This window comes from Lagopus muta, chromosome 18 (assembly GCF_023343835.1).
Source record: "Lagopus muta isolate bLagMut1 chromosome 18, bLagMut1 primary, whole genome shotgun sequence".
Classification (NCBI taxonomy): domain Eukaryota; kingdom Metazoa; phylum Chordata; class Aves; order Galliformes; family Phasianidae; genus Lagopus; species Lagopus muta.
Window position 1 is genome coordinate 9,174,459 of NC_064450.1, and position 19,205 is coordinate 9,193,663.

At 41.1% G+C, this 19,205-nt stretch overlaps 1 protein-coding gene across 5 annotated transcripts in view; it reads right to left on the reverse strand.

Annotated features, from left to right (window-relative positions):
* Positions 1–357: 357 nt before the first annotated feature.
* TOM1L1 (target of myb1 like 1 membrane trafficking protein) overlaps positions 358–19,205 on the reverse strand; it is a 104,703-nt gene continuing 85,855 nt past the window's right edge. For 4 of the 5 annotated variants that reach the window (XM_048965471.1, XM_048965469.1, XM_048965470.1 and 1 more), the window contains 12 exons: positions 14,320–14,469; positions 13,782–13,901; positions 11,931–12,035; positions 11,154–11,270; positions 7,879–8,012; positions 6,132–6,192; positions 4,673–4,793; positions 4,000–4,096; positions 3,437–3,497; positions 3,075–3,162; positions 2,730–2,802; positions 358–1,434 (listed from right to left, as the gene is read on the reverse strand). In XM_048965471.1, the coding sequence (XP_048821428.1) occupies positions 1,368–1,434; positions 2,730–2,802; positions 3,075–3,162; positions 3,437–3,497; positions 4,000–4,096; positions 4,673–4,793; positions 6,132–6,192; positions 7,879–8,012; positions 11,154–11,270; positions 11,931–12,035; positions 13,782–13,901; positions 14,320–14,460 (1,185 nt within the window). In that variant the 5' untranslated portion in view covers positions 14,461–14,469 and the 3' untranslated portion in view covers positions 358–1,367. The remainder of the gene's footprint in view (positions 1,435–2,729; positions 2,803–3,074; positions 3,163–3,436; positions 3,498–3,999; positions 4,097–4,672; positions 4,794–6,131; positions 6,193–7,878; positions 8,013–11,153; positions 11,271–11,930; positions 12,036–13,781; positions 13,902–14,319; positions 14,470–19,205) is intronic. The other variant, XM_048965468.1, reaches the window with a different exon arrangement.

The following is a 19,205-nucleotide window of genomic DNA, read 5'->3' on the forward strand; positions in this document are numbered from 1 at the left end:
ATTAGCAATGGGTTACCCTTGAAATAGGCTATTTAAAACTTAGATTTGGCATGCTAGGGTCTGCATATAACTAGGCTGTAGGAAAAGTCATCCATCTCAAATCTTATTTTCAACTGTCTTAAGCTGCTTTCCACATCACTCTAAAAATGCAAGAAAAATAACAGCAGAGGCTTACCTTTTCACCTTTGCTTACAAGCCCCCCCACCTTCCAACAGATTCTACTGGTTCTACACCCAGCTGCAACCTTGAGAACCAGATACTTGAAACACCACGGATCCACTCAGCTTCTTCCAATACTGTCTGCATTTAGAACATGCACGTCAGCTACAGAAACTCAGAAGTAATGGGGCTTCACTATTCAGTAAGAATTTGTTTTTATTTGGAATTCTATGCTACAAAAATTCCTTAAGGCTTAAGTGTTCGTGTCACTTAAACAAATAACCATGAGCACTTAAAATGCAGTACTTAAAGATGAAGTTAGCTTATCAGCTATAAACATAAACCACGTTCTCAAATTTTTTTTATCAATTACAAATTCAGAGAACTAGATCTGTAAAGTGCAGATTTTACATTCAGCATTAAAATAGTCAAGGCACTTAAACTATTAAGAGATAAAAGCAGCTTTAAATTACTTGATTAAAATAAATGGATAACTAGTGCTCATTTGCATTGTAGATGGATATTTTTCCTTCACCAGAACAAGAAGCTGCAGAGCAGGAACATTGGAAACAATAGTGATCCCTTCCACTATTTACTAATAACCACAACATGGCAACACACAGCTTTTTTCTGCTCTGTTAATCACAGATGACAGCACCGGATGTCCCAGCTCAGCTTCTTACCAAGACAAAAATCCTATTAATTGGTGGGGTTTTGCAAAGAAAACAAAATCCATATTCCGAATATAAATGTAAGAAAGTGATGACTGTGTATCTTTCATATCTATCAGGAGGCTCAATTTTAGATAAGTCATACATTTCAAGAAATATATATATTTATAGGGAGAGAATTTCACAGACATCAACATGGCCAAAACAGAAATAGGATTATGTAGTATGAAAGAACAGATTAAGGTGGAAGAAAAGCTTTCTTCTATAGCTGTGAGAGTGCTTTTAATTTACTTGGCTTTGATGTCATGTGCTACCTCATACACAGGTGACTTCAAAAATTATATTCTGAAGGCCACAATACTTAAAGAAATAGCAATCATGTAAGTCACCTGGAACAATACACAGTTGAACATTCAAGACCAATTCTCAAGGTGTGGATCCAAGTACTCGTCCACTTCTCATTGCTCTTTGTTCACGTTCCACAAAGCAGAGCCCAGGAGCAGCACCAGAGTAACTTCTGTGTTCAGATCTCCACCTTCAGCATTCTGAATGCTTTTCAGCTTCTGGCTTCAGCACAGCAGCATCAATTTCTTCATAAATTGCTCTGGCAGAAGAAGAACAGGGCAACTCTTATGTCACAGCTCTGTTTTATTTAGACAAAATGCACCAATTAAGTCCTGGCTGGAAGTTTATGTTGTTTATCTAATATGTACAAGCTGCAGGATGCTCAACTTTCCACATTAGCAAGGAGCCCATCCTGAGATGTCTGTGATTGTATGCTGACTGAGATCTCTCTGGAAATGGTCGCTTTTGATTAAATAAACATGACTGCAAAATGCAAATGGCCTCCATGCCATGAGATGTGCAATTACTACGCTAGTTCAATAAATAAATGAAACCTTTGTTGAGATCTTTCTACCTCACAGTTTGATGGTTCCTTGAAAGTAAGTTTTGTGCAGATGACTCAAATCTTCTCAATTTACTGTTAAAAGGAGAGTGCTGCCACCTGGTTAGTTCATACTAGTTTTCTGCCTAGTTGGCTGCCTGGAGAGGCCTGGCTTGTACTGGTTGCTTATATTTTAAATTCAGGATTTTCTTGAGATTCAGCAAAACATTAAAATAAGGTTGTTATGAACAGGAATTACTTCACAGAATCATGGTATGGTTTAATTTAGAAGGGACCTTCAATGATAATCTGATCCAACCCTCTGCCATGGGTAGTGACATCTTTCACTACATCAGCAGCTCAAAGCCCAGTCCAACCTGATTCAAACTCTTCCCATGGTTGAGCAACTTGTTCCAGTGTCTCAGTGTAAGAAATTTCTTCCTTATGTCCAGCCCAAATCTATTCTCATTCTGCTTAAAGCCATTATCCCTCATCCTGTGACAAGACGACCTGGTAAAAACTCATCCACCTTCTTTATGAGATCCTTTATGTACTAGAAGGCCACAATATAGGGTCCCCAAAGCCTCTTCTCCAGGTTAAGCCATCCCAACCCTCAGCCCCTATAGGAGTGGTGTTCCAGCCCTCTCATCGTTTTCATGGCCCTCTACACGTGCAAGTCACTTTGCTCCAGAACTACCTGTGTTGAAACATCAACTGGCTTCCTCCACTACAGCCCAACAGCGTTGTATTCACCTTTTCCTATCACTTAATAGGATTTTACTGGATAGTTTTTGACATAGCAGTACTTCACCATTTTTGGAGATGCTGATTACTGGGCACACTACAGGAGCCTATTCCTTAATCAGTTAAAAAAAAAACAACTCCAATCCAATTGGTCACTTAGCTCTGCCTAAACAGTATGGTCTGTTTCCTCACTCAGAAGAAAGCCATCTCAGAAGCCCTTTTGCCTTTGGCACCTAAGAGAACTGTAAATTACTTTAAAAGCTACTTACTCTGTAGGAGCCAAAGGATCAAATTCCATTATCTCGTAGTAATGAGGTGTCTGCAACTTGTTCTTCGATGCAGCTGAAGGGTAAATACAGACAGATAAATCCAGATTTAAACATAACTAATAGCACGTTTTATGAATGTTACTTTTTTATTTCTTTCTGAAACAAGCATATTATCTAGTATCTAGTTGCTTTAAATACTAAAATGGGCAGAGAAAACCATGAACTATATGAGTTTTTGTCAGTGTTTGATGCTGCTCTAGTCTTTAACAGGCATTATACAAAGCATTTAAGTGCTAACAAGAAAATAAATCTCCATAAAAGTTAAGTGGTCTGCAGTAATATTACCTGGTGGCGATGGTCCACTTGATGATGTAGCATGTCCAGCCTGTAGATTTACTGGATTCAGAGGCACTGGGCTTAAAAGAGTTGCCAGCTGAGGGAATAAAGCAAAACAATGCACAGATCTGTGAGAAACTGCTGACTTTAGACTCTTGGACTAAAACAGGTAAATTCTAAAGGCAGGCCAATGTTCATAATCCTAATTAATCTCCCTTCCCCACACAATTAAGTTGGCATGGCCACAAAATACAGAGCATTCCCTGATGACTGTGACACAGAACAGGTCCCTGTGTCCCATTTGGACAGCAGTCAGGGTAAATCTTTTTGACACTTGAAGAACAATAATTCTGAAGAGGAGTGCTACTCACATTGCTATACGTATGTCCAGCTGGGGTGCTCACACTATTGTTTTGTGCTTCAGTTGCAAATCTAGGAGAGTAATACATTGAAAGTAACTGAGAAACTAGTACAGCTAAATATTCTGATCACTGCATTATTCTTATCTGCTGTGCTGTCTTCACCTTAAGTCACAACTGAGAGCAGCATGAGCAAGTGCTCCATTTACATAATAGGTGGAAAACTGCAAGGATTCCTTTTTCTATTTTAAACTGTTCTTGGTCTGTACAATTCATCTGTTTCTCCCCTTAACTACAGCACAGGCAAGACTCAAGCAGAAAGTCAACATATATCTCAAGTATCTTGAGATAAGTTCATGGTTATGACTAAAAGGTGCTTCAGGGTTAGTAAATATTTTAAGCATGTTAAGCAATGTCTAGCACATGGAGTTTTCACTTTCCTACTGAACTAATCTGTAGAAGTATTAAATAACTTCTTTTTTCCAGAGCTTTCCATAAAAATTCCTTGTCAGTTACAGCAGACTCATAGTTCTGATTATCTGCTATCTGCTATCGTTTCTTGACAGATTACTCACGGGAACTGCTGAACTTTCACAGCAGCTGCTAAATCTAGCTGGGGGTAAATGGATGGATGCAGCCTTTTTGTATCTTCAGGGTGTGCAGATATGGAATCTGAAATTCAAAGTGATATTTAATGATCATTTAAGCGTTATTAAGCAAATGTTCCTTACTTGTACTATGACCAATGAAGTTTTGTTTGGAAGGCATATAAAGAATACAGAACCAATTGTGTTTATTGTGACAAAATTGTAACTGAAGTTAGGAGATTTAGTCACTCCTTGCACTATGACAGAAGTCTGACGTCAGAGAAGGCAAAGTGCCCTTCTCAAAGTGAACTGCTGTTGACATCAAATGCCTCCTTGAAAAAACACAGGAAATCAAGAATAAAAGAATATCTCAATTTCTTTCTTCCAACCTACAGAACAGGCAGCTATCACAGTTTCATAAAGAACGCTCTTTTGCTCACATTGAAATGCAAGACTGAGATCACTGCTCTCCCTCTAAAAATATTACAAGGAACCTTATGCCATCTTGTATTTATTTTTTTAAACACGCACACCCAAATTATCATGTTTTATCAGCTTATGGATACCTTTCTTTCAAGAAACTACTTGATCCCTCCACTAAGCTCATGTTGGTTTGTTTTAGGAAATCAGAATGCCAGGGAAACACGCATTCATCACTTACTAGGACTTGGAAATTGAGATGCTGCAGGGTCAGCCCCCAACACTGCAGCCACAGGAGATGGAGAATCTGTAGAGAAGTCAAGGAGATCACTGGAGGGAGCAGATGGCTGTTTCCTGTACAGCTTAACATTCAAAAAGAAAGAAAGCTATTAAGAAGAGAGTTGGAAAAAAGGAACATGTAGTTTTACATAAGCTGTCATTTTTACAGAAGGTAAATGTTTGAAATCAGATTTGTCACTAACCAAATGCTCCTATAAGTGTCAGCGATATCAGATTTAATGGAGTGGGTGGGGGCTGTGGAAATGCTAGCTAATGGACCAGAGAAGATTTCCAGATAACACACATTGCAGCAAGCTGACTCAGTTCGAAAGCGTAACTGTGAGTTTGCTCAGACTCTGACCTTCAACACTCATACATTTCTTACTGGGGCTATTTTGATTTGATAAGTACTTGGGGAATGGGTGTTCTTCTAGTTTCGATTTTGGCAGGAAAAGTTCAAAATCACAACGTTTCCCAGAGCACAGGAGAAAGGTTTGCCTTGTTCCTCTGTGAAAGTGTGAGAATTAAAAACGTAGCCAAAGTTTTTAATCAAAATCATGTACTTGAATCAGATATGGGTTTGGCCACACCAGATTGAGAGAAAAAAAAGAAATCCATTTTACCATGGAAATTCCTGGATAAAATACAAATGCACACAGTGCACCATTCAAACCATCCTTTAATCCTACAGTGCCTCCATCGAGCAAAATCATCTACCTACATAACCAGACTGCAGCAACAGCAGATTTTCCAAAGGAAACAACATCGTCTTCTACCTTTCTTTAATAACAATCAGCTGTATTTCAGCTTCCACAAAGCAGTCATTTTCCTATTGAGCCCTGGATGACTGTGCAATTATGGCTTACGAGAAGCTGAAATGTGCAGAACTACTTTGCGCAATATAATTAACAACCATAATTATCAATCAATAATGGACAGCCAGGTTTGCTACAATCCATTATTCAGAACTCAGAAAAGGCTTTGACTGCAGAAGAAAAAAACCAACCTCAGTAACAGTGAATTCTGATTGTGTAACGCATTTTAGTCTTTAAATGTTTATAGAGAATAAAAGCAACATTACAGTTTCTCATTTCATGTATGGAAAATAATTGTGCTTAGCTATAAAGGTAATAAAATTCAAGTAAATCTCATTTTCCTTGATCAAGCTTCCATCTGACATTGTTTTTTGCTTTAGTTAAATCTGCATGAAATTCTGCAATACATTATTAGTTAAATATATAGTTAATATATATTTAATATATATTAATATATATATATATATCCAGTAAATATATAGTTAAATCTGCATGAAATTCACAATACATTATTACAAAACATACAATAAAGAGACAGCTTTCACAATGAAGAGAAAATGGGAAGCTTGCAGTCCTGCAGCTCACAGTTCATCCATCACTACTCACCTCTTCACGTTCACGCTGTATTCTCTGGTTCTCCAAAAATCGAACTCTGTTTCGAGAGAACCTGTTGGAATGGCAAAGCTAAACGTTCGTTCTGACATTTCTGTTGTGCTGCACAACAATCTGGCAGTTATAAGCAAAGCAGCCCTCATTATTTCAGGCAATTTAATTGAGGAAAAAAAATAGGTTTTGAAAAGAAATCCCTGCAAAATATGTTTGTGTACTGATAGGCAAAATGGTGCTACAGTGGGGCCAGAGGAGTTAGATGAACGTCAGCACCTTAAGGCCAATCTGTTACAGAAGGAAAGGCCTGAACTGGCACGGATATGAGACTGGCACACACTGCACTTGGTGTTCAGGCCCACCATGCTGGTGAGGCCCATAAGGATGACATAAATGCAAAGAGGGGCAGGAGAACAAAACCTTTCCAACAGCAGAACAAGCATTTGTCCAAAATACATTAAGAACAGAGTTGCCAGGGCCACTAGAGGGAGTCATCATTACACACACGAGGCCAGCTTGCTTCACAACGGTGACTGCTCCTGATTTAATTTAGACTCTACATGAATAATCAGAAACAGAGAATGCAGCATGACTTGTCTTCAAACAATGCACACAGCATGGAACAGATGCAGCTGGTTAAAATAAGTTTGTCTTTTACACATCTCATTTTCAGAGGGAGTTCCAAAGAACAAACCTGCAACAAGCACTAATCAAATAAATCTTAATACTTAATCAACTCCCATGTGCAAAGGCACCTGCACTCAGGAAGACTCGTTACAGTAAGCCACAACATCACAGTGCTGAGAGGCACAGCCTTCTGCCCATTTCACAATGGCCTATTAATTGCTCCTTCAATCACCTGCTGAGTCCTCCACAAGGAATTTTTTAAATCATGCCCACAAGCTGCTATTCACAACTCATGAGGCTCGTGGCATTGCCAGCACTCATCAGCCTTAATAAACATATAAGCCCACCTCTGACTAAAGTGGATTTCACAGGATCATTTAGGAGGATATAAACTGCTGAACATGGAAGGCTCGTTCCCATTGAACAAGAATATTCTCCACGAGTATATTCACTATGGTATTTTGGAAGAAAATGGTGGAATTCTGAGTTTATGTTTCATTTCATTTTTGCCAGCACCTCATCAAGCTGCTGCTGCCATAACAGGCAAACACACGAGATGTCAACACGAGCACTGCAGCGCTTCCATGTGTGAAGAAACATTTCCTGCTGTAAGGCAGGTAGAACAGCTTGTTTCGATTCAGTTGAGAAAAGCAAGTGACTCTCTTCAGCATGCAATAAAGCAGAACGCTATTCCATGGCCAATTTCTGCAGTTAAGGCTGTCAAAATTGTTCAGAAAGGACAATGAATATTCCTTCCTGGAATTGTATGTATATAAATGTAGTGACCATCACCAGACCCGAAAGATTTGTAGCAGACTGATGGCAAATCCACCGTGCTTGACGAGAAAGGAACACCAAATTCCAAAATGATTTTTGTGTGCCTCCATCTCACTTCCTGCCTATGCTGTCAGCTTGTTTTACCACATTCTGATGGTCTTGTAACTACCATTATCGGCTGCTTCTGACGTGCCCAGGGGAAGGCAAACAGATTATCTGCTCCTGTTGTTATCACACCTCTTTCAGGATGTATGGAAAAATCTGCCTCCTTGGAAAGATTCAGCACTAGTCCCACAGACTGACTGTAGCCACCAGGTGTGCTTATCCAGCTCGGACCACTTACCTTTCATGTCCCAGGAGAACATTATTCAGATCTTCATTTACTTGTATTAACTCTATTATCACATCTTCATTCTCCACTGTCACCAACAGCTCCATGATCCGTTCCTGCATCATCCGACACGTCTTGTACAGCTTCTACCCAAAGAAGGGGAAGAAAAAAATCTGAAGTCACAACCGTGTTCTCCTAATTTCAGTTTTGGAGAAGAATGATAAGACAGTGGAGCACAGGAGGCTCGCAGGTCACGTCCCTTCATTTACACAAACCACACACATACCAAGCATTGCAAATAGTGTGATTTTCATGTCTTTGATCTCTGCAAGGCCATGCTGACAACTCCTATCATCAAACCAGCACTCCTACCCCTACCAGCCCCTACCCATGACCTACCTTCGTTTCTGAGGATATAGCTGTCTCTAAAGTCTAAATTACAAATTAGAGAATAATGAAGACTCCTCTGGGTGATGCAGAGTAAATTTGATTTGAGCCTGATTGAAGCTGATTAAACTCAGTAGGATACTTCACATGAATGTAATGAATGTGATCCAGGTTCAACATCTGCTAGAAGGAAAGACAATGGTAGTCTAAAGGATAAAGCGCTCTGTGACATCACCGTGTAGCTTTAAGTCCTCCTCTCAGTGGGGAAGTCTGGATGCTCCTCACCCATGCACTTTCTCATGCACTGGCACAAACCTAGCCTTATCATCTGGTGTGATATTTATGAGATGTTTCTCAGCAGAACACTGCATTATTGCCAGCTAAAATGGTGGTTAGTTTATTTACATTTCTCTCCCCTGCAGGTTTTGCCTGTTCAAAGAAACACATTCTTTAGCATCAGAAGCTTCATCTCAGCCAAGATTCTTTTTCCCACAGTGTATTTTTGCGAATGCTGGCTGGCTCTGCTTAAGGGAAAAAAAAAAAAAAAGGGAGGGCAAAATACTGTTTGCACACTGCTATTCAGAAAGGGCTCTGGTATTATTTTCAAAGTGTTCTTGTTTTTCTCAAGAAACATAAGCTTTGTGTAATTCTTTAATTTATTATGTAAGAAGAAATGTTCCACCCCTCTGCCAAATCTGCATGCACATTACTTTATTGCTCACTATTGTATCTTCACCCATCCAGGATGGAACACACAAAAATGTATGCAGCTCAATGAATACAATTAAATTTTAAACCTCTTCAGCTCCACATCTTATAACCTTGTCCACACCTCAAAAATGTGTATTTCTTATGAATCCCTTTTACAGGCAATTTTCTTTGTAAAACTGAATAAATCACGAAGCAGTAAATCGTGATGCTCATTTTGAGGAAGAATTTCTACGTTTTATTCTGACTCACCATGAAGTCCAGCATTTTGAACACTGGAATTTACAGCAATGCACTACCAGCTCATATGAAGCCATCAGTGATCCCAATGAACTCGTGCCAATGTTCCCCACCTGGCAACGTGGGCCTTAATTCCTGCACATCCATCAGACATGTCTGTTCACTGCCCAGTACAAACATTTGTGGCTCTTTCAGCTTATAATGGGCTTCTGGTATTCTTCAAAAACTGTTACTGGCAAGCACAATATTTCATGTGAGATTTGCTATCCTTAGTCTAGAACAGGGTGGGGAAAGGCTGGAAGCAGTCATTCACCAAACTGCAGAACCAAAAAATACGCTGCACTGATGAAGTTTACCCCCTTAAAGGTTTTTACTCAGAGACCCTGGATAATCAGAAGGGCTGATACTCATCTCTCCCACTCACTCAAAGCCTAAACAAAGAGCTCTTGTAACAAAGGACTTTGTTCTCCAGCAACAAAAGCCTAACACAAGAAATCCAGGTAAAGCCACAAGCAAACATGCATGTTAAACATGGTTAAAGAAACAGGCTGGCCATGCTTGGTGTTCTGTACCACTCAGTGCATGGAGGAAAAGAACAACAATGAAATTAACATAGAAGGAATGAGTTTTTAGTCACTCCCCCACAAATGGGAACTCCACACCCTGTCCTCAAACTTTTGCCAACAATTTTATTACTGGGAGTGTCAATAAGAATCCACTGGTTTGCTGTGTACAACCTAGTGTGTGCGCCTGCATGCAGAAGGGCTGCTCTGTAGGAGCCAGGAAATGAAAGGCGCCCTTCCTGTTTCACAGCTGAAATATCCCTGGTTCACTGGCCCTTCCTCCTTGGACCTGCGGCTCTACAGATCTCTGCCAGAGACAGCAGTGGAGGTGCCAGGAAGTTCCAGGGGAGCAGAAACCCAGCCATTGATTCTGTCTCCTATCTGGTTCCCACCCACCAGCAGTGCTGGTGGTCAATGGTGGTCATTAAAGGTGAGACACAGTGGTCAACCAGTGCTATCTTCCTAAATCTCAGCCTTCAGCTGAGAACCAACACATAAAAGGATGCAACTGAACAGTGTAACCCTGAAGGCAAACAAACAGTACCCAGAAAAATTCCCTGCAAAGGAAGAATTCTCCACACCAAAGTCTTGCAAAAATTGTATCAGTTCTTCAGTGCGTTTATGTTGACAAATTACCAAAACTGTTTCCTTGTCACAGAGTTTTGGAGGTAAGTTTAGAAAAAGAAGGATATGATAAACTTCTGTTATTTCTTCCAGAAAACACGAAACATCAAGATGTCCATTTAATATAAAAAGCTGTTGAAATGCTCAACAACGTTACATTTTAAATTTCTGAAACAGAAAAAGCATGAGCAAGTAGATCGTATGCATCTTCACTGTCAAATCTAAACTTGACTACTGCAAGACACTACTTCAGGCTACACTTCAAGAGCACGTGGCTCCATCTAATGTGCAGCAAGCTTCTGGGCTTTGAGGTCATGTACAGAAACCCAAAGCCTCATTTTCTTCACTGTCCTTCAAATTGCCTTTAAGGTATTGGCAATAATAAAGAGAGCTCTGAAAACTCCAGGACGGATATGAGATATTGTGTCATCACCTGTTTTCCCAGCAGGCAACTGCGCTCACCTGGAATGTTTCTCAGGGCTGTTTGACAGAACATGCTTAACAGAGAATGCTCCATTATGAAATTCCTTTGCCCTTGGAAGTCCCTACAGCTTAAATTTACCTTGCAAGCTGCATTGTCCTTTCATGACTATCTAGATGTCGGGGAAGGTAAAGGAGACTAAAGGAACTGAGCAAAATCAGAGGCAGAAACTTGATGTTGGTTTGATTTTGCCATCTAAATTCCAATGTTACAAGAAAGGATACAACAGATCCTAAAATCAGTTTTGTTCAAATTAATAACCCCATCAGTGAGTTACCTCATACCTGTAAAAGATTCATATCATCCGGATTTTCAGAGCCAGGAACATTTTCTTTTAATATTGATGACATGACTCTCACATTCATTTTCGCCATATCCAGTTCACTGTACAGTTTCCCAATCTGTTCAGTTCAATAGGACAGAATATTGTGCAGGTGAACAGAGAGAGCAAAGTAATTCTTACCTCTAATACGTACTTTCTTCCCCATTAGGCATAATATGGGTCTAATTAGCATTATTTTACTCCACTGACATTCTATGGAAATTAGCTCAGTTTTTATACATCCAATCACACTAAGACCTAAGCCTAAAAATACTAGTGGTTTCCTATACATGTAGTGCCTCTTTAAATACTGAGAAGACTTTTTAGTTAACTGCAGGACAAGTGGGATCAGAAGCTGTCCCTTCCTTTCTGCTTTTAAGTACAATTTCTTCACATGAGTCTTATCCAAAACTAAATTCAGCTTCCTCACTCATCTCTGAAGTATCTTTTATCAACATGCATAACTTGCTCATAAGAGATCAGCAGAAATTCTTAGCTCAAGTGAACTATTCCACTCCCTGGCTGGGTACAGCCTGGCATTTACCCAAGTGATTTCTGCATGCTTTGTTTTGGCAAATCACCATACGAAACATCTTTAGGTGAACAAATCTAGAACCACGAATAATGAACTATGCTTCTTGAGATGATGGTTCCATCTACGACCTGCAATGCTGAAATTGCATGTTCCTAGCATGTTTCAGGTGGAATGCCCCTCCCCTCCAAACCTGTGGTACTGTACCTGTTCAGGTATCAACAGTAACGTTGGGCCCGTGGGAAGAGGCAACAAAGAACGTTTTGGGGGATTAGCAGAAGATGGTGATGACTTTGCAGAAGATGGGGACTGCTAGAAGACAAAGAGCAGAGCTTGCATTTAACAGAGGAATTGAAACCGACTTCCAGATGAGAGTGCTACCATCATCTGTCAGACCACAGAACCAGGCATTAGCTTTCAAATAACCAATGCTGAGCAAGCTCTATTTGTAAGAATGAGAGTAATAGCTAGTTTGTAGCAGGTTGGAATTTGAGAATGTTTTTCAATTAGTTTGCTTAGTAAATTCCACTACAGACAAAGCAGGAATGGCTGAGAACAAACTGTCTGTCCTTGACCTCTGAAGCCATCTGACAGTGAGTCCTACCTTAAGTGCTACCACAGTTCTACAACCATGGGTGGTTTAGAATGCATTCACACATGGAAAGAGTGACAGGCTGGGGGGTTTCACTTGTGTTACAACTGAACTGACTGCAGCAGAAGGCAACCCTGCACAAGACTGTATACATCACATGCTTAATCTCACAGAGACTGAGCTATAGATTGTATCCAGGTCTGCTGCAGCTAAGATTGACAGGTTTGCAACAGAATTTAATGGACTGAAATATGTGGCGGACAGAACTGTCTCTTATTGCAACTGGTAAGGAAAAAATTGTTGTCTAGCAAAAGCACTCTTTCAATTGTTCAAGATACAGCTTGTTCAAACAGCCTTAAATACACGAGTTTTTGCACTCTTTGCTATTCAGTCGTTGAATCAAACTCAGTATAACGATATCCTTCCTGTCTACACTGATTACAGTCATCTAACTCTGTAATTGCAAGGTTGCACCCAAAGGTGAACAGCTTTCACATATCCCAAGTCTTGTGAAAACTTTTCTAACAGAAAAATTCTGGAAATAACTGCTGGAAAGCATGGATAGCATGTACTGTATTTTCAGCCAATGTCCCATGCTCAAGCCATATTTATATTTAATGTATCCCAGATGCTACACAATGATATTTAGCATACATATGCCTAAACACAAAGGTAGAAATTAGCTACAGGGTCAAACATTATTGAATGTAAGTTATGCAAACAGCTATGGAGAGATACAGGCAACAGACCTCTCTTGCAGATCGGTACATCTCTCAGATTAAAAGTAAAAACAGACACTGTTCCAGGGAGATGTTATTGCAGCCTTCTAAATAATCTAAAGAAACTATTTACTCTGAGTGTGGTGAGGCATGAACCAGCCTGCCTAGAAAGGCTGCGGATGTCTCCTCCCTGGAAGTGTTCAAAGTCAGTCTGAATGAGATCTTGAGCAATCTGGTGTGGTGGGAGGTGTCCCTACCAATGGCAAGGGGATGGAGCTGATGCTTAAGGTCCCTTTTCAACCCATACCATTCTACAATTCTTTGAATGCTCGAATTCTGAATGGCATGTTTTCAGGCAAATCTTACTCAGTTAAGGCTTCCAAAAGCTGACAAGTTTCAAGCATTCATCTCTCGTTCATTTTGAGGCAAACTGGTTGCTCAGATTTTTCAAATGTTCTGGAAGTCTCAAGAGACAGAAACTTCCTCTTTAAGAACATATCTACTATTCCGTGGTTTTAAATAAAAGACACTATTATGTAGGACAGGTTTCTTTGTTGTTATCTTAGCTGCTGTAATTGAAACTGATTTCTGCTCACATGCTTAAGTAGATTGGTCATACTCTGCCCTGGAGCATTTAGAAAACAAAACAATAACATACACACCTTCTGTGTCTACAGAGCTCATACAATTAACACATCCTGCTTCTGATTTACAGTGGATTAATGAGGCATCCCTGCATATCCCCACCTTAGACCTTCCTTTGCTGGTAGCAGAAGATGGAAACTCCACTCCTTTCTTCAGCAGTTCCAGATAAACTTCTTTTACTTCGGTCACATCCACCATTCCTTGGAACCCTCGGGCCCATATCTGGTTTTGAAATAACAGTAACAGTCACAGAAATGGACAGTCAGTTGGGGCAGACAAACTCTTCTAAAACATACAATCCTAAAGGCATTTTCTCCGTGTGAACAGCACGTTTTCTGCCTCTATCTGCTCTAGCTAGCTCCAGTTTAAAACACGAGAAAGACTGCAAAACTCTCAAGTTCCCTCTCACCCTGCTTATCACCACAGAGGGGAGCAAATACACAGACTGGGAGGGGAATATGAAAGGCAGAGGCTGACAGGACTCTTTCTAGTTCTGTCTTCTTGTCTTCCACTCTGTGCTACCCCTGCACGAAGCAGAAGAATAAAGCCCACGAAAAAGGTTTCCATGAGTAACTGCAGGAGAGAAATGAGATGCATATAAAGCAGAGAGACAAACAGCCAGTGTTTGCTCTGGGCTCACCATGATGAAGGTCAGGATCTTCTCCTGCAATTCAATGGGCAGGTTGTATCTGGGGTTCAGCAGTTTCACCAGCTTGTCCTTGCAGAAGTCCTTCTTCACAACTAATGACTGGAACCTTGGACCACAGTTCTGCATACACATGTCTAGCAGCTGCAACCACAAGGAGCTTCTGTTACGTAGATGTAAGGAAAAGAAAACCTTTACTTCCTTAGTTTATGCCAAGGTGTTGCAGGGAAAGAGTACTACTGGATCTGAACAGACTATTGCCAGTAGTCTCACAGTGCTGTCTGAGGAGGTTACTGCAGGGAAACAAAAGTTCAGCATGTGCACTTCTACTGCTATGCACGTACAAAATGAGATGGGTTACCCAGAATTAAACTATTTTTGACAGCGAAGCCCAGCCAAGCTTGTTTCCTTGTCACAGCAGTTACTGAACACGTCATACCTTAACGGTGTGAAATCTGTCCGTAGCCTGAAAGAAATGACTTGCATAAGACGATTAATTTAATGCCTAGCAAACAGGTCCCCTGGTCTGACAGATTCTGAAGAGCTCTGCAGATGAAGAAAACAAGCTTACTAAGTGCCTCTCTTCTAATCTGCCCTCTAATGTGAGAGACTAATGAAAAAATAGAAAAGAACAAATTCAACAGCTCAGAGTACAATTTCTCCACGTGTTTTAAAGGTCACACTGATTTGAAACAGAGCAGGTGAATTGTTCCAGTTGTCAGATTCATCTCCACTACAGCTGTCTACTTTCAAAACTGCCTGGAACGCTCAGAATGGGATCTCTGCAAGCAGCACATCAGCCCTATCAAACACAGCACATGTCATTGTGATGTTACACCTCTCCTTCATGCACCTGGAGACGGCTGGCTGCAATTCCCTTTTTGCAGAAGAGATATCAACGGCTATCAGTACATCCTAACCACCTGGAATCAGGCCAGTACAGGTTTTGTTAGGGAGCTGGGGCTGATCACAATCAGAACTCATCTTGCCTGGCACAAAACTGGAGATCAACTAAGGTACTATGATGCTCCACACAGAGAAAGAACACTCACTTGCACTTTTCACTCTTCAACCTTGTCTTTTCTCTCTTGATTTGAGAGTGAGGACAGAAAGGTGAAAGCAAAGGGCAGAATTCACAAAAGTTTGCAGAATTCTGTGGCTTTAGAGTCATAAAACTTCCCCAGAATCACGCATCAGGCAGCACCCAGTCACAAAAGGATACAACAAATTTAAGGCTGCTACTGTAACCATGATCAAAGTATGCAAGTTCACTCTCCTACCCAGAGCAGACTCTGTTTGGCTCTGTTGGAGTCATTTTAGAAACTAGTTTTCCAGCCCCAGGATCTGGGGATTTTTCTCCCAGCACTATCAGGAATTTCAGGAGAAGTGGCTAAGACCAGAAGAAAATGCACTGCTGAAATAAAGAGAGCAGAACAAAGAGACACTGGCAAACTGCTGCGCAAAAAAACAAAGATAATTACCAAAAATCTTGGCTGGAATCATTATTTTTCATGAGCACATGAAACGTATGCTAATAAGCCAACTCATCTGCCTGTACAGTACTTCAAAGATGGCTGGTGTAAAACATTCCCAACCCAGAACACGAGAAATTTGGTATGCTATTCTCTATCATTAATTTTTTGCATACAGGACTGAGTGTTTACCCTCTGAAAGTACTGAAGGTAATGGACAAGACCCTCCATTAAATTAGGCCAGTTCAGCCCACTTACTTCTTATGAAACCAAGCTGGTGAAAAAAACAAAACATAACAAAACAAGAATTTGACTTTATTTTTAACCAGCCCATTCATGAACAAGGCACTTCTGTACTAACAGCACCTTTACTTACAATGTCAATATGGTTATTTATCACTGTAAGCAGGACTTCACTTTCCTGAGATCCATTGGAGCAAATGGACCCAAGTCAGCCCAGCCAAGTGCTGCAGCATACAGCACAACGGAATCTCAGCATACACATTTTCTAATAACAGAACTGGTAAATTAACGTGAATCAACCCATTAACCCTTCTCTCAATGAGGGGCAGGATTTGAGGACTGTAGGAATGGACAACGCTGCTGTGTTCCAGGCAAGCTGATAGTGGGCAACCATTGAGAAGAGATTTGCACTGAGTAGGAAGGGGGGAGAACTGCACAAGCACAGCCCTGGGGTTCACAGAGCACCAACACAAAGCTGAGGCGACAGAAGGCACCTGAGCAGACACGAAGACAAGCCTAAGAAATAAAAGGCAGAAATGAACAGGGGAGAAGCTACTGGGGATAACAACAGAAAAGCCAACTACATTCCTTATCAACAGTGACCTTGCTCAGAGTTCTGTAGGACTAATTGCTCATCTCAGGCAGCCACATATGAGGTCCATAAAGCAACAGTGAACGCATTACGTTTGTAACAGGTACCTTCAAACTTAATGTGAATGCAAGAAAACACAGACAAACAGTCTGCATTCTAATATTTCTAACTGAAAGAGAACAAGTCATCAATCCCTGCCCAGGCTTATAATCTACTAAACTCATACTGCTGTCCTACCAAATAGAGTTTCTGAAAGCCAAGACGCTTGAAGAAACTGGCACAGGCTGCTTCTCAGCTGCCATTCACTACTCACAATGTAGCAGCCATACAGACGTTACCAAGATCTTTTATTCCTAAATGCATGCGTGTGTGTTAACACAGGTGCTCAGAGGAACACACTTAATAAACTACTTCCCCATATGCTGTTCAGTTCCTAAGGCCTCTCAAGATTCAGAACTGGGGCACTGCAGAGACACCGAACAGGTGCCTCAGCATTCACTACGTAAACACATTTTACACAACCAAAGCTTATTAATGAGCCAGATAACACACGCAGACTCTGCTGGATCCCTGCCTGAAAGTTCCAATCCTCGTTCTGTGGTTGTGCAATCAGCACTGCCAAGCCTGATCTCTCGGCTTTATCGGGGAGAGCAAGAAGCAGCTTCAAGGCCTGGCACGCACACACCTTGATCTATGTGACTTCACAAGCACCAGGTAACCTCCCCAGACCAGAGTACAAGCAGTTAGGCCACAGCCAACACGTTACACAGCTGGCACTCACCCTTCCTCCTGCAAGCGAATAAACACATGTTTAAGATAGAGGAGGAAGACAACACTACTGAGATTCAACGTGTCTCGATGACAGTACTGGGGCTGCACCACCATGCAGTGGTGTTACTTCAGACACAGACTTGCACATTTCAGTCTGCCTGCATTCCCTGGGAAGGATCTGCTTTAGAAGTAGTTTTATTAAGAAGACGATTCCAGAATTTCAAGGTTGAATAAACAAATGTGGATCAAAGTACATTCCAAAGGAAAAGTGGTTTCAAGACTTTGCTGCCTTCTTAGGATCACAGAATGGCCTGGTTTGAAAAGGATCTGAAAGATCACCTGGTTTCAACTCCCCTGCCATGGGCAGGGTCACCAACCACCAGACCAGGCTGCCCAGAGCCACATCCAGATAGAGCTACGAGAAACACAGGCTGGAGAGAGAATTAGGTGTAGAGTCCCAAAAGCAGGAAGACAGCATCTACTGCAAGAACGGCAGGCAATAAGTATAGCTTGTCAAAAGAAAGAGCTCTTGTTTTTGTTGAAATCTGGGAGAAATCAAGGAATTTTTAAAAGGTAATGGTTGAGGGTGGGGCCTCTGCTGGTTTGTTTATTAGGAAGTGAAAATGGCTTGCTTTCCATTTGCAATGACTTACTGATCCAATCCAAGTATCTCAAAACGAGAAACAGGAACAATGTCATTATTGCAATCAAGAACATAAAATGGAATGGCCCATAGAAGGACCAGCTTGGGATCAAAGGAGTTAAAAGACATCCATGGTTAGCAGTGAAGTCAAAGGGAAGGTTTCACACACTGAACTGATAGCAGTGAGAGCAGAAAAGGGGAAAAAGGGAGCCTGGAACAGAGGAAGAAGTGAGGACAGAAAGTCTTACATAGGAACAAAGGTAGGAAGAGAGCTAAATGTGAGTGGAGAAGGAGACTGGAACTGCAAAGAGGCTGTGAGAAAGCGATGAACAAGAAGTACCGCTGAAACCTGGTATGCATTCCACCTGCAAGCAAACAGAATAAGCTTCCAAGTAAACATGATAAAGCTCTTCCTTGGACACAGCTGAAATAAGAGCTCCTTGAGTATGTCTGCAGGGTAAACATCCTGATAAGGACTCAAATGTAAGTACTGGGCCCTGCAAACTCCAGCTGACTGCATTGGAGAGCTGGGGTGCACAAGGACTGCAGAAGAAAGCAAGATCTGATATAGGGATTGCAGTTACAGTGGAAACCAAGTGTTTCTGTTATGCAAACACATGGAACACACAAAAAGGTGACTCATGAGACAGTGGAGGAGGAAACTGAGAAAGCAGTGCGGAAGTGGAATGAGCTGAAGGTATACAATGGTATGTTCAGCACATTTATCTGCCTCTCAAAACTTGTCAAGTGACACTTAAGCAATTGCTAACCGACCTACAACTCAACACTATCAATCACCTATCTTTCTTAATCACCTCTCATATATTGATATAGATAATGATTTTGCACAACAAATAGCAAACCTGTGATTAACAGTACTCAGAGTGCAATGCAGACAAACCTCTCTACACCCTTAAAAAAGTAATTGTCAAATGCAGCTCTGCAGCAGCTTATAACACAAACTGCTTCCTCCTGCAGCTGCACTGCTGTCAGCCAAGAGAAACTCAGGTGGGGACCTCTGGATTTATGACAGCATCAGGAACTTCTTGCTACTGCTCGCCTTACCAGAGCACTGGAGAACATCAGCATGCTCCTGTAAATCTTAAACCGACTGAAATCATAACTCTTCCCCAAAATCTGGGAGAGCTCAAAGGCAGTG